General features: G+C 32.6%; 1 protein-coding gene across 5 annotated transcripts in view; it reads left to right on the top strand.

Annotated features, from left to right (window-relative positions):
* LOC123703406 (protein pangolin, isoforms A/H/I/S) overlaps window positions 1-27,768 on the top strand; it is a 137,311-nt gene that overhangs the window by 69,081 nt on the left and 40,462 nt on the right. For all 5 annotated transcript variants that reach the window (XM_045651361.1, XM_045651360.1, XM_045651359.1 and 2 more), the window contains exon 4: window positions 7,196-7,296. In XM_045651361.1, coding sequence (XP_045507317.1) covers window positions 7,196-7,296 — 101 coding nt within the window. The remainder of the gene's footprint in view (window positions 1-7,195; window positions 7,297-27,768) is intronic.

The raw sequence follows: 27,768 nt of genomic DNA, 5'->3' as shown, positions 1-27,768 counted from the left end.
CTGCTCTCAAATGTAATTGTAAATTACAGCGAAATAAATTGCATAAATATAAAACGTAACGTTTAACTTTCAAATTGCGTAATAACAACACCTAAAAATGACCATGAACAACATTAAAAAATGTTAATCCCTAATACGAACTTATCGACAAGTCACATCACTATCCAGGGCCGAACGCCTCGTTATTTGTTATTATTAGTGTTGTTTTTTGTTACTTTTTTCCACGGGATGTTTTCGAGTAACCGGTTCCATGGTCTAATCTGATCAAGTCTCCACGACCGATGGAGGAAAAAAAAAAACAATACAACGGGCGCAAGAATTTCGAGCCTTTAAAGTGCTTTAACTTTTGATTTAGGAGTTATACTTGTGGTGCTGACTGTACTTATTGATGTTTTATGGTTAACAAATTATGGGATAGTGCGTATAAGTGAAGTAGATGCTAATTGGCTATGAATAGAATTATAGCACTAGCTTCGCCTGCGGGTTCGTTTATGCGAACGAGGTGCATTTCCAGTCCTGATTAATCTGTTTGTATATCAATTTATATTGATAAATTTTGCGATAACAAAGGTATCATTTTTGTTATCTATAGGGTTTTTAGCGGAAATTGAACATCTTTCAAGAAGTTACACAATTGTACCTAATTTATTCAAAATATAAAGTAGTACAAATGAACTTTTAAATATTTATAACGACTCGAACTAATAAAAATTAAAATGCTATTACAACATTCATAAAGTCGCATAAATTGGACTTGAAATATAAAATAAATACAATTAATTTCAACCCAAGATAATATATTCGGAGTAATCCAATTAATGATGCGAGAAATCGAAGTCGTCAGATTATAACTCAGTTTCAATGAGATTTATTCCGGAGATTTTTATCTAAATTACTTTTATGTTTGTTTGGCGCTAACGTGAACTAGAATGATATGAGTTGTCCACATTGATATTATATAAGTATGTTAGTGGTGTGTTTAAGTCCGGAATGGATGAAAAGGTTTTGAAAATAAATAAGATTATATTTAATATTATATGTATAGACTAGCTTACCGCCCGCGGCTTCGCCCGCTTGGTCTAAAACCTAACCTTCCTCTTAAATCACTCTATCTATTAAAAAAAACCGGCCAAGTGCGAGTCGGGCTCGCGCACAAAGGGTTCCGTAGCAGCAAATATAATAAACTTATTATTTACAGTTAAATCAACCTATCTCAAAAACTATAAGAGATACTTTGATCAAACCAAAAATCGTTGAAAGAGTTAATTAGCATGCATCACCTCTATTTTTTTTAGAATTTTATACCCCGTAGTTATAAAAATAGAGGGGGGGGGACATACTTTTTACGACTTTGAGAGCTGATATCTCAAAAACCGTTCACTTTAAGAAAAATGTTTTTTAGAAAACTTTATATCATTTTAAAAGACCTTTCCATTGATACCCCACACGGGTATGTACATCGAAAAAAAAAATTTCATCCCTCAGTTACATGTATGGGGGGCCCCACCCCCAATTCTTTTTTTTACTATTTAGTGTCATATTTTTGTAGCGGTTCATACAACACATATTCCCATCAAATTTCATCACTGTAGTACTTATAGTTTCCGAGTAAATCGGCTGTGACAGACGGACAGACGGACAGACGGACAGACGGACATGACGAAACTATAAGGGTTCCGTTTTTGCCATTTTGGCTACGGAACCCTAAAAAACCGCATCAAAATCCGTTGCGTAGTTTTAAAGATTTAAGCATACAAAGGGACATAGGGAAATAGGGACAGATACAGCGACTTTGTTTTATACTAGGTATGTAGTGATTAACTGTTGAGGTAGTGGTTTGCATATCATTCATAGAGGAATTAGGTACCAACATTTGCTGATTTTTGGGTTAGATAACAGCTTATAAAAACAATACAGGTACTTAGTTATATTTTGAATATGTAAAAAAAAAAACTAAATCACATCTTGATCTATTTCTTGGTAAATATACCAGTACGTAGTTTACCAGAACTCTATTACAAGCTAGCATACTTGACGCAGTTTTTTCATCACTCGACGCATCGCTTTAACAATAAATGACAACAATTTGTCGTCATAAATCACACTCTTTGCTTACAAAACAGATCCTTATAAGAACCAACATTCGCATGGACACCATACTAAATCTATAATGCTACATCTTCTCTCACGCTTGTCATCTATCTCGCTTGCTCTCCCACGATACAATATGTTCGTCCCGCTCGCACGATTTGCGTTGAAGCAAGCCTGATGTTTTATGTCATTATACCCAACTTCTAATTGGATCTTGATATGCGTTCACAATTAAGTTCAGGTTGTTAGATTAACGAGTTTTTTGCGAGTGGCCACTGGGTGATCGTGCGTTTTGTTCTCTTGGGATTTTATGGGTTCCTGGTAGCTGCGGATGCAAATTTTGTTAAAATCTTGGAATCCATTTATTTATATGAAAAGGGGAATATATCAAATTCCTAGAGATTATAAAACCGTATTTTTTATTTAACGTTCATGTTAATTGTAAAGGCTTGTGAACTTTTTAAACCCCACTAATAAGAACAACATTACAGTCATAGGGCGAATTTAGTTTCCATATAGCACTCTTAAATCCAAATATCAAACAAAATTCCTACTTCAATAATTTCGCTATCAAATTGATTACACTTAAAAACATTTGCACATTCCAAACAGAGCAATAATCTAATAATTAATACAATTAGCAATTACAACGAATTTAATCCTAATTCAATATAAATTTAATTGACACGCAAAATGAAAAGCCGCGGTCAAATATTGTGCCATCGGAAATTGATTTAATTATTAATTTCATACGCCGATATTCTAGAATATACTTATTATTTTAATCAATATCGTTGAATATTCTGTCTGTATGGATATTTAAGTAGGTATGTACTTCGTTAAGTGTTTTATTTTATTTATTTTTTTATGACATTAAAATGTTACCTATACATATTTTTGAAGTTTAATAATAATAAATTCTTTTTATTTACCTACTGATACTATATCAAATATTTTACAGTTTAAAATATATAGAACCCATAAATGCAATGCTAAGCATGTTTTAAAACCGTACCTCAACTGTCTAGCGTCCGCGTCTGTCGCCTAGGAACTTTATATTTATGCAAATTTGCCTACTATAGCACTTAGGGTACCTGAGTGTAGTTATACTATATACTAGATATAGCATACTAGAACTTTAAACCTAATACTTTGAGCCAGATAGATATTGTTACGTGAATATATCCTACTAATATTATAAATGCGAAAGTTTGTATGGATGTATGGATGTTTGTTACTCTTTCACGTAAAAACTACTGAACCGATTACAATGAAATTTAGCACACATATAGAGCGTAACTTGGATTAACACATAGGATAGTTTTTATCCCGGAAATCCCACGGGGACGGGAACTATGCGGGTTTTCCTTTGCAAACGCGGGCGAAGCCGCGGGTGGAAATTTAGTATTATAATACTTTAAGGATATTGTTTGCAGTATGATGTAGAATAATATGAAGTAAAGATTAGTTTTTTTTTTAAGAATGATAGATGAACATGATGAGTGCGAAAAAAACTACATAAAAATATTTTTAAATTATTCCAATAAGAGAAAGTACATTGCAGCTTTACGACTACCTGTAATTAATGTGAATAATGGCGATGACAAGTCATTTTATAATCACATAATCGTAAAGTATTCACTTATCAAAAATATCTATGACAAATGAGACTAATCAGCTTAATGAAAAACAAGACATTACTTTATAAAAATATCCCCATCTTTTGCATAACATGGTCACTTAGCATAGATAGTTCTTTAATCATCGCAGTAAATATAGAGATACTTGTCTATTTTAATAAAGTTTTAAAATGTCACCTAGATAATGTATCTTTAGATCTGAGACGGGTCATTAACACTGGAATAAGATAAAAAAGGTTTTTATCAGTTGTGGTGCATACAACATTATTTAATGTCAACAGGTTTGAAAGAACATGGTTAATATTAAATTGATTAAAACATAATAAATGGAGATATATCCTATTTATTATAAGGTATACCACAATTAAGAAATTACATTTATTATACCGTGTAAATTGTAAATCTTTAAGGAGGTTTTTTTTTCACTTTAAGGGAGGAATATTTTTTAAAAGTAGTCTGATTATCGCCCTAAATATTAGGTCCAAATTCAATTAAAAATAATGAATAAAACGCACTTTAAATCGATTGTGTGATACGCCTTTATTTTCTAGTTTAACATAATAGATTATTAAACCCTGAATTCTTTAAAAAGCTATAGATTTATTTATTTAAACTAATTGAATTATCCATGTTAGGATTTATTTAATATGCTAAACAACGAATATTTTATTCCAATTTCTTAATTAGAATAGTAATATTATTTTTCCTTTGAAATATGTACTTATTAGGGTGTATGGTAAGTTAAGTATTCAAAGAATATTATTACACGCTTTATATTAGCTTCACCTGTATGTTTGTAACCGACTTCTTTGGGCGCGATTTTGACCCACTTTAAACGGCCAGATTTCGTTCAAACTTTGTAGATTTATTGAGGACCGATGACAATACACTAATTTGATAAAATTTTCTATTTTTTTGTTCGGTTTTCTATAAAAAGCGTGTTTTTTAGTTTTTTTAAACTATTATTATTTTTTCATAAGTTTTAAATGAATGAAGATGTAATAAAGCATGTTTATATTTCCAAAGATTTTAAATATTTATTAATTAAGAATTAATGAACGTTAAACTGATAGTAATAAACTATTGGCCATGAATAAAAGCAAAATTTAATAAAATTAATTGGAATAACTACATTATGGTACTTCTACAAGCGATAGAGTTGTCGAAATCGTTATAGTTGTTTTTATTTTATCTACAAACAAACTTACAAACAAATATTTCCTCCATTTAATAATAATAATTTATAAGTATACTGTATACAACGATTCTGTAAAGCCTAGTCATCCTATTATATCAAGAAAAACAATGAAACCAGTTTTAAGAAATATGCCTAGAAAGCTGACCAGTAGCCGCGCTAATCTGAAAATCAGCTTTATTTACCGTCCGCGTCGCTAACTTTACTGTTAAGTGTATTAAGTTTAAGTTTTTTATTGCCTTTTTATGTCAAAAGGTGACTACTGTTATAGAAATGCATAGAAAAAATACCAGGCATAGTTATTTTTATTATGTGTGATATTAAGTTGCGATTTTCATAATAATAAGTATTTTGATAATGAATAAAAAATGGTCAATACTTAACAAAATGAATAAAAATCTCAAAAATAATCGCGCAACTTTTAGCAAATCACAAAGTCGTATCGAACCCGAAAAAATATTGTCGGTATCTCTATTATCTATTGAGATAAAATCAATAAGAAAATGTCAAATACAATAGCAAAAACGGAAATAAATAAATAGATAGCGGAAAAAAGTGTGAGATCCCACGGACAAACATCCAAAACAAATAGTGAAAATGTGACGTCGAGCGCAATTTATATGAACCATGTCCGGTTCGGAACTGAATGTGACCTCTGTTTATTCTGGCTCTTGTGAATTCATGAGCGCCTGGTACTATGAATTTTGATATTTAAAAAAAAAAAGATTTTTTTGTGAGTTTGTACTTTTGTAGCAATACTCAGTAAACAATACATATGATTCGTTAAAAAGTTAAATACAATTTCCTCCTATTTGCATTGAAAAATGTTTACGTAGATTTCTATTCAATCGAAACCTTGTATTAATACATATTTTAAAAATGCGTTATATTATAATAAATAAATAAATAAATAACTTTAACAAAACTATTTAAAAAACTAAACGAAATTTTGACCATAAATAGTCTGGTTAAACCGATACTTTTCCGTTCACCAAATACCAATCCAAAATTAAATTTTCGAGATATTAAATTCCCAAACTCAAGGTATTTCTCATACAAATAGTGTGGTCAAGGATTCCCTTCCAAGAATCCGCGGTAGGTCCGGCCTAAGCAAACAAAGCCGCGGGAATACATGTGTACATAGGTTTTAGTGGTCCGTGCTACTGCATTCTTATTTCCGTTATCGAATATATTTGTTCATTTTTGGTAATTAAATACGTTTTTTTACTAATAAGGAGAAGATAGAGAACGTTTAAATTTTGTGTCGTTTTTTATTTTAAAACCTTTGCATATAATAAAGATATATTTAAATAATGGAATAGGTACTAACTACATAGATAGTTTATAAACTTACTTATGCAGATAAAGTTTCGAAACTTACAGTGACAGATTGTATCATTTAGGAAACTTTCACGAATAATTCCTAAACTATGTGAATACAATTAGTCGGTAAAATTGTTCTTGTCTGTCTGTTCTGTAAACGTTTAATCCAAACATAAATGCATTCAGTCCATTAATATATATGCACCTATAACTAAATTAACATTAAATTTGATTAAAAACGCAATAGTATTAATATTAAGCACTACACAGCAGCTTAGAAAAATTGAACACTTGCCAGAGTTGTCACCTAGAAAATGCACAAAAATAGTGTTCCATTTAGTTCGTAGAGCGAGACAATAGCTACATATATATACATGCATACTAAATACACACTAGGTACAGTGCAATTACGCAAGTAAATGACTGTGCGGGTATAATTTTCTCTACGACTGTACAACCCTTGTAAAAGCTACTACATTTTTAATACTCGTATTATGTTGAGCAATTTTAGTGTGGCTATTTAAAATAATAGTTCATTTTTATTAATATGGGGCTTGGGTTTAAAGAGTTTAATGAATATTTTTGTGTTAATTACTATGTAATTTTCGGGCGCGAAGTTATTAACCAGAATAGGACTAGGGTTGTTGCTGATCGTTTTAGTTTTTGGCATATAGTAAAACTCCATGTAAGGATGATATGATATGAATAAGCAATTGTTTAATGATGTACCTACTGTATCGTAGGTCCTGAAAGTATATTCGCGTACTTATTTATATTACTTGGATGAAAACAAAAAATCCTCTTTATCGAAGCTCCCTACAAAAATAGTAAAAGCAATAATGAATGATGCATGATAAATATCTTCGTACAAATTACAGTACAGTAATACAGTATACTTACTTATTGTTTTATAAGAAAAGTTTATAATAAAATATATAATTTCTAGGTAAATTTGAGCCACATCCAGCCGCCGGTTTCAACATGGGCTACCTCATGGCGCCTTACCCCTACCCCAACGGTGGTGCGCACCCGCTGCCTGTCTCTATGGTAAGTTTAGCTTCTATTTTAAATAAAAAAGAAAAGAATACATTTATAAAAAATATATTTACCAAGTATGCCCTTGTAAATATAAAGTAAAAAATATAGATTTAAATTATCGTAAATTAAACTTTAACTTTTTGCATATGTCTTCCATAAAAAGGAATTATACGTGAGTGTGAAGGAAGTATTGTAGAATGTGTTGTTTATTATAATCGAAAAAAGTGGCAATTTAAATCCGTTTATAAAGGCTAAAATTTCTAAGTGAAGCTAAATTTTATATGAAAAATATGGTTGCAGTTATCATAGGATGGTTATAAATTAAAATGAAAGTGTTTAATCTTCAATCTATTCCAAGTTCCAACCATATTGTTCGTAAAGTAACACTCCCGATGGGCATCCCGCATTTGCGACAAAACAATCAGCAATATCAAACTCCCACGGTACCAACTGCGCAGTGCTAAACGCGAGCAAATCGAGATTTATCAACGCTTATCAGCTGTATTGATAACCACGTGATATTGTTGTCAACATGTCCATTATTACGATTACACTAAAACACGGCATTAAATCATGTAAGCTGTGAATTTAACCGTTTATATATCTAATCTGTAGATAGTCTATCTGCCAAATATCTTGTCTAAAGGCGCGCGCATATTGGAGATTAATATTTGATTTTCGTTTATCTGTATTAAAATCGTGATCGATGGTACGGGATTATCGATACGGGAATATTGTTAGACGTATAATTGATTGCTTTTAAAATAACTATTTTTGTCACGATATCATTTTTAACGGATGTATTATTAAATAATATAACTGGGTATAATTATTGTATTTCAATTATATTTTTACGAAGATCTGTACACGGCTTTATTTGTGCATTTACAATGCGCGAAATATTTTTCATATCTGTGCTTATCGTACAGATATATCGCGCCAATTCTAAATGCTCAAAATATTTTCCGATAAAAACCAAGTTAGTAAACTTGGAACATAAACATAAACAGTAATAACTAAAAAAATATTTTATTAGATTATTTCTTCGTAATAACCGCAGCACGTGCTGGCTTCGAACCCGCGACCCACCGGAAGCGGTAACACAAACAGTTTTTATTTCTGTCTTCATCCTGACTCCTGAGTAAACTGATGCGTATGTTACAAGGAATTATAACTACCTGCCTTTATTTATCTGTATCAAGTTATTATCTAAATAAAAGTTTGGTTCCATAAAATAGAGCGTGTGCCGAGCACACGTGTCAGAAGTGAAACTTCTTGGACTAGATTCAAAGATACCAAAATCGTCGCTTTACTCCATGTTGTGACGGTATTGCCATGACGTTACCTTGAAATTATCAATTTATTTAAAAAATATGTAATCTCATTTAAAATTTTCTCCTGAAATTGGAATTATAAGTGATAATAAATAAATGATTAATTTTCTTTCTCTTAAATAAAAAGAAAGATGCGTCAGGCGCTAGGCTGTACGCGTGACGCGGCGCATCGATACCGTTCGATACCTAAGCCCAGTACGCATGCACGCGGCGCGCCATTCAAATCCTTTTACGTAAGAAAAGAAAAAAGATAACGCGAAAATATGAAACTTGTAACGCAACAGGTGGACATACGGTCGTCTCATTCTTTTCTATGAAAGTCGAGCTGCGTCTCTTTTGTGCGGAAGCCACCCCCACGTCGCCGCCCCGCTCTGGGCGGGAAATTTAAATCAAGGAGGGGATGGAAATTTTCTTTTTGCCATCGGGGTGTTTAGAGCTTTTGTCTGGATGAATGCGGCTTCCAATTTCGGGGTCGCTCGCTTTCGCTTCGTCTGCGGATTACATCTAGTTTTATTCGGTATAGAAAAAATTGACCGCGTTCCCCGACTTTTGTATTAACTTGCCTGAAATTATGAAAGCTTTTTGATACAACTTTTGTGTACAATGAGTACGTTTTCAATGTATTGTGCTTCTATTTACAGATGGCGTGCGCTGTTGTAAAGTTGGATTTTGACAATATTTCACATTTCTAAAACATTGGTTGACCTTTTTTTATAGAATGCTTTGACCTAAATTTTCAATAACTCTTTCATGTAGTTTCTTTTAATCCGTTTAAATGTAGGTAGTTCGTTCATCTTTTATAGATAAAGAAAGGAAATGTACAATCGGTTTCAAAAGAGTTATCCTTAAAACTTTGAAATACATTTTAGTCAATAAAACAAATTTTCAATTAAGAAATCAGAGAACGCATAAGGAATCCCAATATAAGAATACGATATTTACTTTTTAAAAATTAATAATTACTTTATTTCATTTTTTTACTTATTCAATACCTATTCAAGCAACAAAGTAGGTACCTATTCTTCTAACTTAAAAATATTCACTATCGATATTTAAGTTGAAGCTACGTGCAATATGGAAACCAGATATGTACCAAGGGAGCCATCATCGTGTCTTATCACTTCAGTTTTATATAATGGGCGGATATCTGATGGGAATCAGACGACACGCCTACACTTGTGGTGTCAGCGATATTATTTGATACTTCATTTTTATACAATAGTTCGACTAGGTATAGACGATACCTACTGTTATAGTTCATACTAGGACACTGTCTGCGTGCTGTCTACGCTAGTAGGGATCGAGGTTTTGTTACTCTGATGAGAATTAATCAACAGATTGTATTGACATTTGGCAAAAGATTATTTTATTGATTTGAAATACATGAGGATAATCGGTTCGCATGCGAGTGAAGCCGCGCACAGAAGCTAGTAGTAGACAGTTATAACGTTATAAGAACCAACAGTAAAGATCCCATATTTCGAAAAATCCTTTCTAAGTTCTCAATATTACTTCGGTGTAGTTTTTGGATTCTAATACATAATATACTTTCATTTAGACTATCTAATTTACTTCTAATTAAATACTCCTTTTATTTAACATTATTTTCTTTAACCCGATGTTTCAATATTTAGTATACGCATTAATCTGTAGATACAACAAGCACAGTTTATATTTTTGGAATTTTATTCCAATTTATCTGTAACTAGCTGTTCCACGCGGTTTCACCCGCATTTCCCGCTCCTGTTAGTCGTAGCGTAATGATATACATATTATAGCCTTCCTCGATAAATGAGCTATCTAACACCGAAAGAATTTTTCAAATCGGACCAGTAGTTCCCGAGATTAGCGCGTTCAAACAAACAAACATACAAACAAACTCTTCAGGTTTTTTATAATATTAGTATAGATATAATTTAAATAGTTTACAATATCTACGCTTACATCTTTGATATATTTTAAACGAAAACCCAAAGCCATACTTACAACAAAATGTATGCAAATTTAAATTCATTAATATTTGAATGATGAATTAAAACTTCCCCCAAGAATGAGATGAAAATGATCAGTCTGTTCCCCTTTCATTTATATGAGACAGTAAACAAGGCTCCCCACGCGTGTTTGCTCGCGGGTTCGTTCCCGGCGAAGGCAATTTGATGACTATGTAATATAGATGAGTTTGAAATATGTGACATGAGGTCTGTAAGTTTTTGTTGATGTATGCTAGAATATTGTAGGGATGGCTGATGATTTTAAGAAACGGTGGTTGGTGATTTCTCGAAAAAATGCTGAACCAATTTATTCAGATGTGGGTTGTTCAAAGTTCAAACAATCGCGCCTCTTGTACAAACGATGCCAGTAAAAGTATTTTTAATTTATTACATTATAATTAAATCAATATGATGCTTAAAAGCCATGAAATTCTGTTATACCAATTCACAAGCTAAATTATAAGGTCTTGCTGTATTTAAAATGCAATTTATTGTATTTGCAACGATTTATTTAAATAATAATAATAAAATAACAGACAAAGTTGCTTAAAAGCCACAGAAGTATGTCCAACCATAAGAGTACTCGTAACTTATCAAAGCACTCCATAGTAATTTTCCATTTAACAATAGTTAGATAATAATAATTTATTATTATTATCAAAACCCTTATAATAGAACCTTATCTACTTCTTGAGATAATTTTAGCATCGAACAGGGTAATATTCAATTATCAAGTGTCATTTATCGGCGCCCACTAGACTACTCTTAAAACGCTTTAAAAACGCCCGTTTGCAAAAGCAAACAATTTTTTACTTGTATAATAATTACTACATAAATTCAAAATGCTCTATAACTTTATTCGGTTTAAATACACAAAAAGACACTCGTCAAGAATTCGATTCAGCATATTATGAATTATCTTACTTATTTGATTTTTAAACCAAAATAGCTAATTTACATCTCAGTGAATATGACTTTAGTATATTGAAGAGTGTGGTATTTTAAAAACGTCGCGATTAAAACGCTCGTTTGTTATTTTTATAGAAACACTAGACGATTTTATCAATGTGAGTGCTCAATTCTAAAAATGTGATACATGCTAATTCATATCTTTACAACAAAGTGGCGTAAGTTACACCATTTATAAATCAAGGATGGCTTAACAAAGTTTTTCTTATTTAAAATTTTATTTTTGTCCCTAGGTACCTACCTTAATATTCAAAGCTCGTACTAATAATAATTATGATAAACATTTGAACAATTATAAAGTAGCGATCATGCACCTTTCAATGATTAGGGCAACATTTATTAATTCTTAAAAACTATCTGATATCAGCTATTTTGTAGCGTCGTCAGCAAATCGTCGCGTTCCAATCGCCCGTTTGCAACACATGCTCGTACGTGTTGTATGTGGTCGTGTGTGATACAATCAGTGTATCAAACATCTTGGCATGACTGGGACCCTGGTGTGCGTGGCTCACGTACACTTTTGCATAATCTCGCTGCAATAATGTAGCTAAAGCTGCGTTCCTGTCGCGTTCCTAGACTACTAGTTACGTCTGCAGGCCTAGTACATACTACATAGATATATTTGCAAATGTTTTTAAAAGAGAGACTTATAAAATTTAACTACTTTGGATTACTATATAGCAATGGACATGTTTTAAATATGCTGATACATGCAATAACATGAAATATCTGTCTTTCTCTTTTTTATGTTGTTATCAAGTAAATTTTATTGTAAAACAAATAAAAGAAGTCAGTACCGTCATTTAACCGCATTATTTCCTGAACAATATTTTATCAGGATTAACGTTAAGAAGTCCCTAAATATTATTTTGAATGATATTTAACAATAATTTTATATATAACATATAAATTTCTCTTAACGAAAGTATCAGGGAAAACGCCGCGTTCCAAACGCCCGTTTGCCACAACTTGTACGTGTCATTCGTAGTCGTGTACGATACAATCAGTGTATCAACCATCTTGGCATGACTCCTAGGGATCCAACGTGGACTACATCCAAGATGATGGATGGCACCAAACCGGTGTTGGCACCGATATGAATACCGATAACGGTAAGTACCGGTATTTCCGGGTTAATAAAAATTTTAGATTGTAAATCAATGTAGGTAATTGTATATGCTTCGGAGAAGTTGAGTTTGCTAAAAAGGAATGAAAATTAACATTTATTATAAGGAATTTATAGAAATATGAAAGAAATCAATTTCTTATTTCGTCCTTTACAATAATTGTAACAAGATTATGTTATTTTATTTATCGCTAAACACAAAAAAATCGGAAAAAAATACACAATAAAACTTTAAAAATAATTCAAACTTTTTTCTACAGAAGAGCTTATATCTATTTTGTGCCACACATTTTATACATATTAGGTATAACGACTTTCAAATACCGCTTATTCTTATATGATGTATAATCGTGTTTACTGTTGCTTTTGGTACATCTCAAACCATGTTACCAAGTCAAGAGGCCACAATCTACAAGCCATGCCAATTATACATATCACCACGACGCATCAGAGCCACGTAGCGACCTCTTATCTAGGAGACGGGGGTAATGACCTCTTATCGCAATTAGAAAAACTGCTCTATTGTGATTTGTGACCTTAGTGAGGACCTAAGTGGGACCCTGTTTTGGGACAGTTCGTTTATATTTAAGAAACAAACAGCTTTCTTCAAATTTAATTGAAGCTAAGCATTGGTTGTTCATTAGTCTACAAAACATAACTAAAATTTTATAAAGTACGAAAGTTTATGTCAGTTAACTTTTAAGTAATGCTGCTCCTATCCTTAATATATACTTCTTCATCGTAATATATATAAATCTCGTGTCACAATGTTTGTCCTCAATGGACTCCTAAACCACTTAACCGACTATAATAAAATTCGCACACCATGTGCAGTTTGATCCAACTTGAGAGATAGGATAGTTTAAAATTTTAAATCTCAAATCGTTTTAGAAAAAGCGGGCGAAGCCGCGGGCGGTAAGCTAGTAGTAGTAGAACTATAAATATTAATTCTATATTTAAATTATATTTAAACGTTGCCATCATCACATTCAATCACGTAACTCTAACCATACATAACTTATTTTCCACGTATCAAATAACTATTTATAAAACATTCAATGTTTATTGGTACATCCAAATTCGTAAAAAAAACTGAATCTTCTCCCATTTATACTTCTATAAACAATCATACATCAATATGTATGATTGTTTATAGAAGCTACGTAAAAGTCTGTTCAATTAAAAATTCCAAGTCCTCACAATAGCATTAGTTATTTCGACCAGAAACATCCATCGATCCATTGGTAACCCTCGTTTCCGAGTAAAAAGAACATCCAATTTCCAGTCTCCAATTCGTCTCCGATACCGGGGCATAATTCCGTCCGGGAAAATCATTACATACGCCCCGGTAATTCGGATTTCGTCGAACCCCACCCTTACGCTGCATCTCATTTTAAATATCTAACGACTAAGCCGCGTTTCCCTCGCCGCACACTCCCTGCGCACCGCACGAATTCGACCTTTAACACACCGGAATAGAATTCAATTCTGATATATTGCATTTCAGAGGTGATACGGCAATAGTATCTTTACAACGTGGCAGCAGAGTTAGATTTTCTTTGAGTTTTCTTCGCCCGCGCCCGACCCGTTCTGGCCCGTAACAACGCGGGGGGCCAGGGGTGGTTTGAATAATAGAGGGGAGGTATCCACTCTTATTTTTTCGTGAATTTTTTATTTAAGAAAGGGATAAGATTTTAATGTGAGCGCTCGGTGCTTTTATTACTTGTGATAGCGGGATTCGTCCATTGTCGAGTCATGATGCGTATGAGGTTTCCGCTTAAAGTATTTTGTATGGAAGATATATTCCGAGGACAGTGGAGTTATGTCCGTAATGACGTTTTAGGAGATTTCTTTTTATTCCCGCGTCGTTCGGGAGGGAGCGTAATCACGGATTTTTCCGGTTTATGTGTAAATACGCGGAGTTCTCTTTTTCAAACGGAATATGAGTTCTGTCAGCCTTTTGAAGATGCTTTTAATGAATTACTGCGCGGCAAGAATTGCAAACGCGCGGGCTATTGTTCATCTCGATATATATTTAGTTCGCTATATATTGGAGTAATCAACACTTCAAACTTAGGGTGAATTATTGTGAAATATCAACGTAGAGTAGAGACAAAAGTTACCAAATGTAAATGAATATTTTTTACAGAGAAAATCTAATCCATACTAATATTATAAATGCGAAAGTAACTCTGTCTGTCTGTCTGTCTGTTACTCAATCACGACTAAACTACTGAACCAATTTGTATGAAATTTGGTATGGAGATATTTTGATACCCGAGAAAGGACATAGGCTACCTTTTATTGCGAAATATGTACCACGGGCGAAGCCGGGGCGGACCTCTAGTATCGTTATAAATCCAAATTTGACAACATAATTATAGTAATCTTCACACAATCGACCAACATTTTATTTTGAAACCCTAAACAAATGTTATTCTACAATATAAAATAAAATTCTTTCCAAGAAAAACATGACCAGTTCACGGGTTTGAAATAATACTTCAAGCTGTCATCGTTTGTATAATGGTTCTAGAGGCTTCGCCGGAAACTAGGCTTCATTCCCAGTGTTTGCCTGTCCTTGAACTATAACAATGGTTAAATATCGTGGTATAATGTGGAGCTTTAGCGTTGTTAATGATTTGCTTCGAGGAAGATGTAGAATTTATTTTGCATTTATGAATTGAGATAATCTTTTGTTACGGAAGTTTGTGAGTAATAGACAGGACTAAAGTAAGTATCTTGGTATTAGATAATTTGTTTCCTAAGTTAGGCATATGTATACCAATAGGTATACCAATATTTATTGAACAATAGGTATACCAATGTATACCTATACCTATATATTTATACATGTAAATTGACATAATATGTAACTGCATATGGTATTATGTACCTTTTTCAACACATACTCGTATGTGTGTAAAAGTGTTATTTCATTAATCACTAACTCATACTTTTATTTATCCAAAGAATATTCCATAGGTACATAAAACAAAATATAATTCATATCAATTTTAAATAAATCGGTTTTTTAACCGGTTTTAAACTCTATTAATTTCCAATATCCTCTATTGTCTTACCGCTACATCTTTTCGCTTGAAGTCAGTAGGTATATCGGAAGCGAATTACATGCATAATTCGCTTTGTCGGCTGTTTTTGGTGCGCGTGCGCAACCGCCTTTGCGTCGCCGACACACCTACAATACTAAGTGATACTTGACAGCTTTATGTGAAGCCTTTGCAGGTGAAACGTCTCAATAATTTTTATTGAACAATTTCGTTTAAAAAGCGAAAAAAATATGGAGCGTTTTGATGGTGATGTCGAGGTTTGGATTGAGCTGTTGTGAACCGTAATTGTGTACATTTAAGGCTTAATTTGTTAAATCGGAGGTTTATTTGAAAACGTTCAAATCAATCTTTTATTAATGTTGAAGCTATTTATTTTTAGTGATATTTTAATAGTTACAAAAAGTCAAACACATGTCTTATTTATTAATTAACTTTTTACATGTATACACCTATGTGTTTTATATATGGTACATGTATATATTGTTTAGTTAGTAAATAACTTGATTTATACATTATGCAAGTAAATAATAGTCATATTTAAAACCCCTTGTAACTTCATTAATTAAAAAAACGTCAAGAGGGCACTAAAATAAGGCCACTTTTAAATAAGTCCCACTTTGCCATCGTCGCATTTTGACTGAAAATTTTCAAGTGCTTTCTGTCAATTTTATCTAGATTTCAGTATTGTCTAGATACGTAATATAGAATGGAGGTCAAGCTGAATAGATTAGGCACTCAATAGTGGTATTAAGATTTCTGATAAAAAAAATAGGCTAGATTTAATCTTTTTGCTAAAGTTTGAAATTACGAATGGAAAATGTGAGGCTCTTTATGACTTTGTATTTCGTGGTAAAGCCGATGTATAAATACTACACTATGTTTTTCTTTAATAACAAGATAACCACATAGACAACCATTAGATAACCATTTGAACTTGAATTTGAAAATAATTAGAATTTGAATTTAGTTTGGACATCAAAGATCTTTATAGGATCGACTGAAGACTGTATTACATAATCATGTAAACTATCGAAAGCCTTGTTTAAACATAGGACACAGATTATAGATGAAAAAGGAATTTACACATTGCCATATAGGTACATTACATATCACGGTAAATAAAATACTTCAATTCAATAGAAGCTATATAAAATTTGTTATATATTTTACATCCACCATTAATAGTTCAGGATACATCGCCCATTTTTGCAAGTGACTACTATCAAGCTAATTTTCCGTTTGTAGCTTTATTTTGATGAGACGCCCAATAATTTCGTGTACGAAAGTCTCGATTGTGGTAGCTAACAGAGATAACAAGGATAAAAATTTTTGATTTGATGGTTCTCAAATATTTATTACTAACTGAATGAATTTTTTTTTGTTCAATCTCAAGATAATTATCTTAAATTATTCGATAATAATACCTAAATTATTAATACCTAATAATTATATTAGTAATACCTAAATTATTCGAAAAAATATTTGTCCTACAAAATCTATGGTTTGTTCAAAGAGTCCCCCTTTCCAAAGTGTATCGATAACGAGGTCATCATAAATGATTACTAACAAGCTGATTTTTTTGTTTTCACTTAGTTAATGTTTATATAATTCAACAGACATATTGTCCTACAAATTGCGTAATAAATATTTGAGAACCATCAAATCAAAAAATTTTATCCTTGTTATCTCTGTTAGCTACCACAATCGAGAGTTTCGTACACGAAATTATTCGATGTCTCATCAAAATAAAGCTACAAACGGAAAATCAGCTTGATAGTCAGTAGTCACTTGCAAAAATGGGCGATGTATCCTGAACTATAATATTCCTGTATTTGACACTTAAAAATATCCTACAAAAGTTCTAGTCTTTATTTAAACCCCATGCAATATATGATCGAAGATATTTAGAGATGCATTCATCTCGTTAAGGGAGTAATACTTTTAAAAGCATCCCCTTTGTGCCATTTGCTATTGTGAGAGATCGCGCTAGATAGATTGTAACGTTATCTTAGGGGATGATTTTGATATTCGGTATAGAAATATGTATTTTGTATAGATAAAAGAAAGGAAAGTCATTTTCCCGATGTGTTCGTAATGATTTTCTTGTTGGAAAAGCTATATCATGTAGAGAATTTTTGCGTTAAATAGGAAAAACGGACGCTTATTAATAAGGAGTCCTATCTCTTAACGAGGAAATGGAAAATCATTATAAAAGAAATAAATAACTAATATAAATATAGTTACGAATAAATTGGCAAGTTACGTCATATAGGAACGTTGTACATTTATATTCCTACGTATTTAACGAACTATACATAAATAGCAATGAATAGATTCACCAAAAAAGGTTTTTTTTTGGTAAATCTACGTTTCCACACATTTGTATGTAACACTAAAAACCCACAAATATATTAAACTTTAGATAACGGAAACTCGCTCTGAAGTGTACCATTTACCATTTTGTAAGACCTACGAGGCTACGAGATACTAGTCCATCCTTGCATGGTAATTGCCTAGAACGTCCTATTTCAACCCGCCTCCCTACGTATGCCCCAGTTACGTTATGCTAGGGTTGCCACAATATTTATTTAAATAATAAATATATACGTTTCACATATGGTAAAAGAGTAAAAAATATATTGTAGCTGATTAATTTCATATATGAATATGAATAAGGGTACGATTTTCCTGTGAGGATATTGAAAGTAATCCAGTTTCGGTTTATTCTGTAATATTCTTAGGGCAAGGGTGATTGACAGCACGGATGAAAGACAAAAGTTTATTTTTAAGGTATGAGAAAATATAATGTACACGCAATATGTTGATTGTTGGTGTATTTATAGCCTAATTTGATATATTATCTTGTTGTGGCTCGTATTCATATTTTACAACATTAATAATTTATTTATTTCGTCAAACTTTTGACAACTGAAAAAGATGCACTGAATTTTACATCGCACACATATACATCATACTGCCATTGTATCGTAGTATCTATCATATTTATTCCATACAACTTTTGCAACCATACACGTAAAAATTGCGCACATTTATACATTTTAATGAACAAAACTGTGCACAACCCTAGCCAGTTAAAGGCTGCATACGTAGTACAGCTACTCAGCGTTACTTCATTCCGAGTATTGTGTGCGAACGTTTTGTTTTCTTTCTAGCTTTTTCGCTTTTCAAGTTCCCTCTTTGTTCCCCGCCTAAGATTTTCCCGCTTAAATTTTTTGAGAGAACTTATTTTGGTAATTAGCCTTAAATGAATGTGCGCTGAATTTGTAATAGTAACCTTTTTAATTACGGCCTGTTACTGGTTGATTTTGTGCGCTGTAGTTTTGTTAGGATTTGATGGTTTAGGCAAATATTAAGTGATGATTGTTGTTTTGTTCTTAGTACTGTTTTACTGTATTTTTTTCTTTTTTTTTTGTCTTATTCAAAAGCTTGCTGCAGATCCGATCCATAAGACTGCTATATTGTATTTTAGTTATACTAAGTGGGGCCTGGGCCATAGACAAAGTAACAATTACAAAACGATAACGAAGTTAGAAATCGCAAAAATGTATGGGATTGACATTAGATAGACCACGTGATCTAACGCGGCGTATGTCAATCCCATACATTTTTGCGATTTCTAACTTCGTTATCGTTTTATAATTGTTACTTTGTCTAAGGCCCCTGGTGACCCGTACCACAGGTTCTTCAGAACCCACTTCGGGCACCAGCTCTCATAAGGTTGCCTAATCTATATTATGTTTTAGTAAAAGTGATCCTTTGTAAAATTTTTAACCCTTGTGAGAGAGATAAATAAATGTTTTTATTTTATTTATTTATGATATTTACCATAAAACGTTTAGTATGAATTATGCATATATAGCAAATTATACATAACATCTAACTGTTACGACTATATTAGAAAATTCATGAAATATCGTACAAATAGCAGATATTTGAGTGTTTTTTTTTTAGTTTTCAAATTATATTCTTTTGCATTTTGTCATAGATATTTTCATTCCATTTCCTTGTTAATAAATAAAAATTGCTGCTTTCATCTCAAAATCAATAAGTCAAAAGAATGATGTAATGTATTTAGTTTATTCGTTTGTTTATCGACAAACAACTAAACCACAGATAATGCTGGTGCAATGTTTTACCGCATTTGGTCAACATTATTATAACATTAGTTTGTGGTTTTCATTAATTATTTCGGTATCAAATTATTTATATGCAAAAATATACTACCCAGATAAATAGAGTCTAAATATTGGTCGAGATATAATAATAATAGGTGCTATGCTAGGTGCTAATAATTAAGAGACCATTTCGATCAGGCATTTATCGAGAGGCCTAATAAAACTTATTTGAAACTGAATTCTTACAAAAACTCTGTTAAATCGTTAATAAAGACCATAGACTAAACTATATTTTTATGTGAAAATTTCACATCACACACTTGACACTTGAATAGTTCTACTGGATAACATAATTAAATTTGCATACCAGTATTATCCTATACAACATTAATCATTTACAAGGGTTATGTCTTCATTATAATTCATAATGCAAACAAATTACACACTTTATAGATACACTTAATCCCCATTCTATAACGGATTAACCCTATCAATAATAACCCTTAAACGGGCGTTCAATTTCACACAAGTGCTCACAAAAATATTAAATCCAATTTGCTAACTTACCCCACATATAAATTCATATTGCCCCTCGGTTATCCTCTCGAAAAACACCGAATTATGACTATTATAACCTCATATACATTGTGCGGTAATCGTCAGTCTTTGTGTACCGCCACCCCGCTGTTTGCGCTCAAAAAATTGAGAATATGATTTCATGGCAGGTTAAATACATCATAAGAGGGATTATGAGCAATATTTCTATTCGTTAGGGTCAGTAACAAGCTATTTGACACGAGGAATCGCGTGAGTCCGATACAACCTGCAATTATCCTTTAGTTTTTTAGATGCATTCGTTTTTTCTGATGTTGGTTTTGTAAATGGACGGTGATTTGTTTTTTGTGGCCGTGTCGTTAAGCGAATCGTGTTTATATAACTAATAAATAGCGATTTGAGGTGTTGAATTATGCCCGTATAATTTATAAAGAATTTGCGAAGATGTATATTTTAAGTCCATCAGTAATAATGATTCAGATCTTAGGATTATAAGCCAGTTTATTCTTTTGTACTTAAAATAATAAAAAACGTCAATCCAATATTTAAATTATTATGATATTATTTTAAATACCACATGTTCAATTAGTGAAATAGCTTTAAAAATGAATTTTATATTTCAGTATCGGAATACATCGAGTTACTGTTAATTTTATTCATTCATATTGCTTTTAATTTTCAAATTATCCCTCCCAGTTTCATTAATATTAAAGGCCATGTACACTGGTTATGGTATATAATTTCCATCGTATCGAAAATCAAAGGGCGTCCCAGCGGACCTACTAATGTGTCCATTTCGGGGACAAAGAGGATTACGGCCAGTGTTGTCATATCTTAAAGCTATTATCATAATGCAGTGACGTGATTCGGTCACTACTTTTTATCTCAGCTTTTTGTCGACCCCGTGTGGTCTAACGCCTCCGTTACTTCTTAGAAACAAATACATGGTATGTGTGTTTGTCCACAAACAAATTACACCAATAGTTTGTATGACAAACAACTACTCGTCAGTTTACATTGAGTTGCCAGTTAATTCGACGTCGCATGACGTTTCCCTGTAAAATTGAAATTACCGAAGCGTTTAGAGTCCCCCACAAATACTCAATTACGTAAACATTTGAACGGAAAATAGAAAAAGCTCAAGCCGACAATATCGTAAGCGAAAGAAAACAACAAACGCAGTTGTTCAACGAGCGAACTTTTCCCACAAAACGTGGTTTTAACGTTAATATTTAAGGGGTTATTGTTTGAGTAATTGCTCGCGAAATAACCTAATGGGTGGATTTTGTAAAAATCGATTCACCCATATTTGTTGTTAATTATAGTCGCTCGAGCCGCCTTTCCGCCTCCGCTGCTCCGAATGCGATTGGAGACCCTCCCTGGTCCAATTACTGAGTTCTCAAAAGTCCCCCCTCTCGGACCCCCATTTTTAGATGGAGCCCCGTTTTAATGACCTCTCCAGCGATGTTCATTTGTCGCGAGGGTTTTGCGTACGATTATTTTTCGTTCATGTAACGTTTGGGGTCTGGAGTGCAGGCTCTAGTGCGGCTTTTGATGGATTTCTTGATTTTCCGCGCGCAAATATTGACGACACGAGTGCCCTCGATTACCTGTAATTTTGAGTATGTCTAAGTACATATATGCTGTGTAATAATATGCTCTATACTATGTGAATATGTGAACATGTGCCGTACCTAAATATTTCTGTCGATGTATTGACTGGTATCTAAATTCTTATGGTAATAGTTGTATACGAAATACATGGTTGTTCAGTTTATTGCTACTACTTACTACCTACTATCTGAATTTTCGTTACCAGCCGGTATCTATTAAAATTCCAAATCTTCTATCAAAACTTCTATCAAATTATCTATTAAATTTCCAATACAAAAAGTTCAATTGTAAGATACACTATTTCAATCATCTATAAGTACTTTTAATATCTGCCTCACATACACACGAATTTAATATCATCATTCAATCACTGATAACCGTACTATGCTATATTTCTAATTGTTTAAAAGCTTTCCAGTTCACCCTATATTAAAAAATTGTCCCCATTAGCGCAAAAAGTATTCGACATGAGGGGCGCTTTTATACCATTTGTTTGGGATCCTGTAATTTTCTATGATTCTGCAGTTTGCCTCATTTTAGACGATGTAATTGCGCTTAGGGCTCGCCGTATTAATTTCGAATTACACCCTCCGTACTATTGTGGGTAGTTTTAATCTGGGACAATATTTGTGAATTACGCTGGGGAATGGACATGTGAATGTCCTTTCAATGTACAACTGACTTAATAGTTGTGATAAGATTTGGCAGTTGGGAAGGAAAATCGTGTCAAGTTGCTATAATAATGGTTCAAGCTAGCAATAGTGCGTCTTGGCAGTTGCTTTGAAACTATTTGATGGTTTTTCCATATTTATTGAGTATTACGAAGTTGAATGGAACAAACGATTGTCCCGCACAAATAGAGAACTCCAGACACGGCTTAAACAAATAAAACAGAACACAGTACAAACACCGATCTTCATAAACAAACAAGATCGTATTGTGAATCGCCCGCACTATTCCTTCCCAGGGAACGTATTTGTTACAGCCGTTTAAAAAAATTTATAAACCTTAAAACGTGACATTAGGGTATAAGACCCCATGCACGGGCCGTTCTAAAAGAAATTTTAGTACACGACTGCACGACATGTGTCATCACATCATGTCAATGGAGGGATTATGATAACTATCGTTCGGATGGCATCTAGCCTGGGGAATCACCCTTTGCGATCTTCGCGAGACAATAGAAAACAACTCGGGCATGACCGCGCGCTAATTTGCACTTTACACTCTCTACGCATAGTTGAAAATCGTGTGGCTTTCACACATAGCCTCGAGGGTGATCCTGAAAAGACAATTTAACCCTAAAAAATGGTGCATGGACATTAATCCGCATGTAATATCGCAAATTTGTCATCGCTCCGGCGGGCCAAGGGCCATCTGTTGAGTGAAACACAATTCGATTTGCTGTTATTAGAGTTGGCAGAATGACGGCAGATTGCCGCATACTTGATTCAATAACCGTGGGCGGAAAATCCGCAGACTTATTAAAATTTAAATATTTAATAACAAAGCTTATTATCGTCCTTTTTGCTATATCATGAATAGGATTCAGAATACATTTTAAAACAATAAACTAAAGGTGAAATATACATGAAATTATTGCATTGTAATATAGACTATACACTGAATTAAATCCATATTGATAAACCCCTTTACATTACCAACCGGATAATACGTTCAATGAACAAAGTCACTCGTAAAGCACGAAACCATTTATTAACACAAGTGCGAATTATTTTAAATCGCCCGAATAAAGTATCACATATTAATTCATATTTAAATCATAACCCTCGACTCAATAACGCCCCAGTAATGTAACGCTTAATAAAATTCCCGTCAATGCAACGGTATATTATTGCCCTTTTTGATGTCTTGTTCAGACAGTGTCAGGGGTAGAGCCTAGAGGCAATAAAAAATGAATTATACGTATCGACGGTGACACGCTCCTTCAGGTATGGTAAATGATTTTGTGCACGACACGGTGTGGTCATGTAATTCGGAATTAGCTTAATTTGAGTCATTAGAAAAAAAATATTACTAGCCATACTATGTTAATCTTTCACCAAAATCTAGTACCTAATATAAAATAATTCACTATTTTTCTTAAATGTAAATAGATTAAAAACACACACTATACCTAGGTATTTCCTAGAAACTGAGAATATGGACTACCTAATCTTTTAATAAAGCTTCCACCAAAGCTCCAAATGAGCATATCAAGAGAAGACCATTCACAAAACCATCGTCACATTGCCAATTAATTCAAAAAGGATTAAGTTTTTACAAGCTTAGCGACGAGTGCGAGCGACGCCGGGTGATTAAGCCCGTATAGTTGCTTCAGACGGGTGCAATGAGCGTGCACTCATCGCACATAATGAGGGACGTGGGTTCGGTACTGTTTTTGATTGAGTTGCAAATTGCGTAAGAAAGCTTTTGTATGAGAAATATTAATTTCGACTTTGTGTTTCTTTTGCAAAAGAAACGATTCTCTTTTACACTTTGACAGTTTGAAAATTAAAATTTACTTAATTAATTCGATATAATCCCAAAAAAATAATTCACTACTTTGACGGCTTAGAAATAATTTTAATTCACACTTGCGTGATCTAATCGTCTGTTTTAGTCGCTGTCTGAAGATTGTCGCAAGATAATCTATTCAGAGCCTATTTAAATAAGACCTAGCCATTAATGTATTCACAAAAAACAGACAGATATCCGGTAGCTTCGGCCAGAGAATACCGATAGCTTCCGGGCTAACTACCGGTTAAATGTAATGTCATATTAATGATTTAGTATCGCCTGAGCGTCTGCGTAAACTTTACGAACAATGTTTTATTTCAACCTATAAAAGGTATATACGTAGTATATAAACAAATTGTAATCTCACTTAAGTTTATTTGATGTTATTTTCGATCTTAGAACTAAAGTTTTTTTGACATACCACTCAAACCAAAAATACAATCAACTAAAAATACACATTAAATTATGAAGCGTTTATTTCTTATATTATTTAGTCATTCTTTTACTTTGAGTATCACATCTACAAAATCTCAGTAATATCTATTACCAGTACTTATTACTCATTTAATTACATGTCCTAGGTCCTACGCTAGACATACAGAAGCTTAATTTAAATAACCTACTGTTTCCGCACTGTAATAACTGTAAGGAATGTCTTATGAATTTTTATAATCAAATTATGTCGTAGCTTGCTTTCATATAAAAGTTTTGTAGAGTTAAATTTGAAATTAGTATAGCACTTCGCATTAGAGTTTTGAGAATTAAGAATTAAAACATTTTTAGGGACGTTATTAGTGACTTTTACCTTATTATAATTAATAGTAGTTATCGATATCTATGTTAAAGACAAGATAAAGAGAGACACTGAGTATGATTTTCATAACTCACGTACTGCTCAAAAAGTAAGGCTAAGTAATAAATCTACGTAAAACGTGACTTATTCCTCACTCGTCTTAAAATTCGTTCGCCAGAAATCAAACGAAACCAAACAATAGTATTGATCAAAAGTGTAAAACCCAGTCACCCATAAACGCGTCACCTAAATCGTCACCTACATCACCTAACACTGAATTTTTAAAGTCGAGACGCTGAGAGCGGGCTCAGACTTCAAAAGCGAGTGCATACGAAATGAGCTAAGTGCTTTCCCGGTGTCTTAACTTTTGGCAGTTCTCTGTTTGTCGCTAAACGGTTGGAAAACCTCTTTATTTCGCTGAAAATGCTTATCTTACAAGTTTTATAAAGTTTTCTCATTGTTTTGTAATAATGTTTGAAAATTTTAACACGCTGTTAATATTAATGATTCAGATTTAAATCAAAATTTGTACACTTATTTAGGATCGGTGAATGTATTAATTCATGAGTTTAATTTTATCCTGGACAATAGAAATATTAATAGAAAAATGCTTTTCGATTTTAGTTGACTCTACCATTAAAGTGTGGTTTTTAGGTTTTTAATCGACATTTTAGATTATTAAAAGTCTTTAATTCGGGACGTTTATAAAGCTAGTTTAGTGTGTATAGTTTTGAAGTTATTTTCGTAATTAAATCGATTACTAATCATTACTTTTTGAGTTCTAATAGCTATGAATTATAGCGGAATTCGTTAAGTATTGCTTGGCTTGCAATTAGTGCGTTTTTATATTCATTTGATACATTAATTTATTCATACATTCTGGAGCAATAATTAATCTATAATAATTATCGGAAAAACGTTAATAATAAAATTCGTATTAGTAACTGTGCTATGATAAATATTTATTAGTTTGTATTAGTCGAATATTTCACTATTTAAACATAAAATCAATGTTTAAAATTATATTTGTAGTATTTACATTTTGGACAATTATTAAGATGGTTATTTATGCTTATTTTTACTGATTGCAAGCCCCAAAACTAGATGAAGGATAGAAAGAAAGAAACTAGGTACATTTATTTCCAATGCACAGTTGCAAAAAACTAAATACATAGATAGTAATAATTATTAAACGTAGAATTTTCTACACCATCTTTTGTTTCAATCATCCATGGATGGAGATATTTTGATACCCGAGAAAGGACATAGGCTACTTTTTATCCCGGGTAAATGACGCAATCCCGGAAATCCCACGGGAACGGGAACTATGCGGGTTTTTCTTTGACTGCGCGGGCGAAGCCGCGGGCGGAAACCTAGTTATTTTATAAACTCCATAAGCGGTTATCATTATTGGTAATTAACGCTATTAAAAAAATATCATTAATGCTTCGCTTACTCGTATATAAAACGAGATTATTATAGGTTCTTTAATAAATACATAATTTTAATTTAATACATTATTCAACAGTGTGAAAGAAGCTTGCGTGTCTAGATCTTAGTTTATTAACACCATATTGGGTAATATGGTGGCTACCACGCCCACTAGAAAAAATAACTGATAATTTTAACTCCAATTATATTATGGAATCATGAGAGTTTCTTTCGTATTTTATACGAACAAATTGGCATGAAATATTATGTTTTAGCTTTTTAATTATTTTTTTTAAGAGCTTTTAGGGTCAAGGTAAATAGTGAAATAGCTTCATTTAGCGATGTAACTGCATGTTAAATTTAGTAGGTATGTCGTATTTATTAGATGAATAATTCGTTTCCTTTCACACGAAAAACTATAAACAACAGTATTAAGATTGTTAACAAACAATAATAATATTTAGGGAATTCCGAGAATCTATAGATAATATCTCCAACCATCATCTTAAACCGAATTTTGACACCATCGAGATTCAATCTATGATTTAAATAACTAAAATCCATTAGGAGCTTTTAAAAGCGTGTTTATTTTTTGCGACACAAACTTTATGCGCATTTTAGAAAACTTTTATCGCTTACTAAATGATATATATCTATACTAATATTATAAAGCTGAAGAGTTTGTTTATTGGAACGCGCTAATCTCAGGAACTACTGGTCCGATTTGAAAAATTCTTTCGGTGTATGATAGCCCATTTATCGAGGAAGGTTATAGGCTATACATCACCACCCTAAGACCAACAAGAGCGGAGCAATGCGGGTGATACCGCGCGGCAAAGCTTGTGTATAATACAATATGAAATGCATGATATAACTTTATGATTTCAGTTAAAAAAAATATTGGTGTATTTTTGAACATTTTTTTGCTGAATAATGTTTAT

Source organism: Colias croceus, chromosome 26, assembly GCF_905220415.1.
Source record: "Colias croceus chromosome 26, ilColCroc2.1".
In the NCBI taxonomy this organism is placed as follows: domain Eukaryota; kingdom Metazoa; phylum Arthropoda; class Insecta; order Lepidoptera; family Pieridae; genus Colias; species Colias croceus.
Note: the sequence above shows the minus strand (reverse complement) of the source record. Positions and strands in the feature narration are given on the sequence as shown.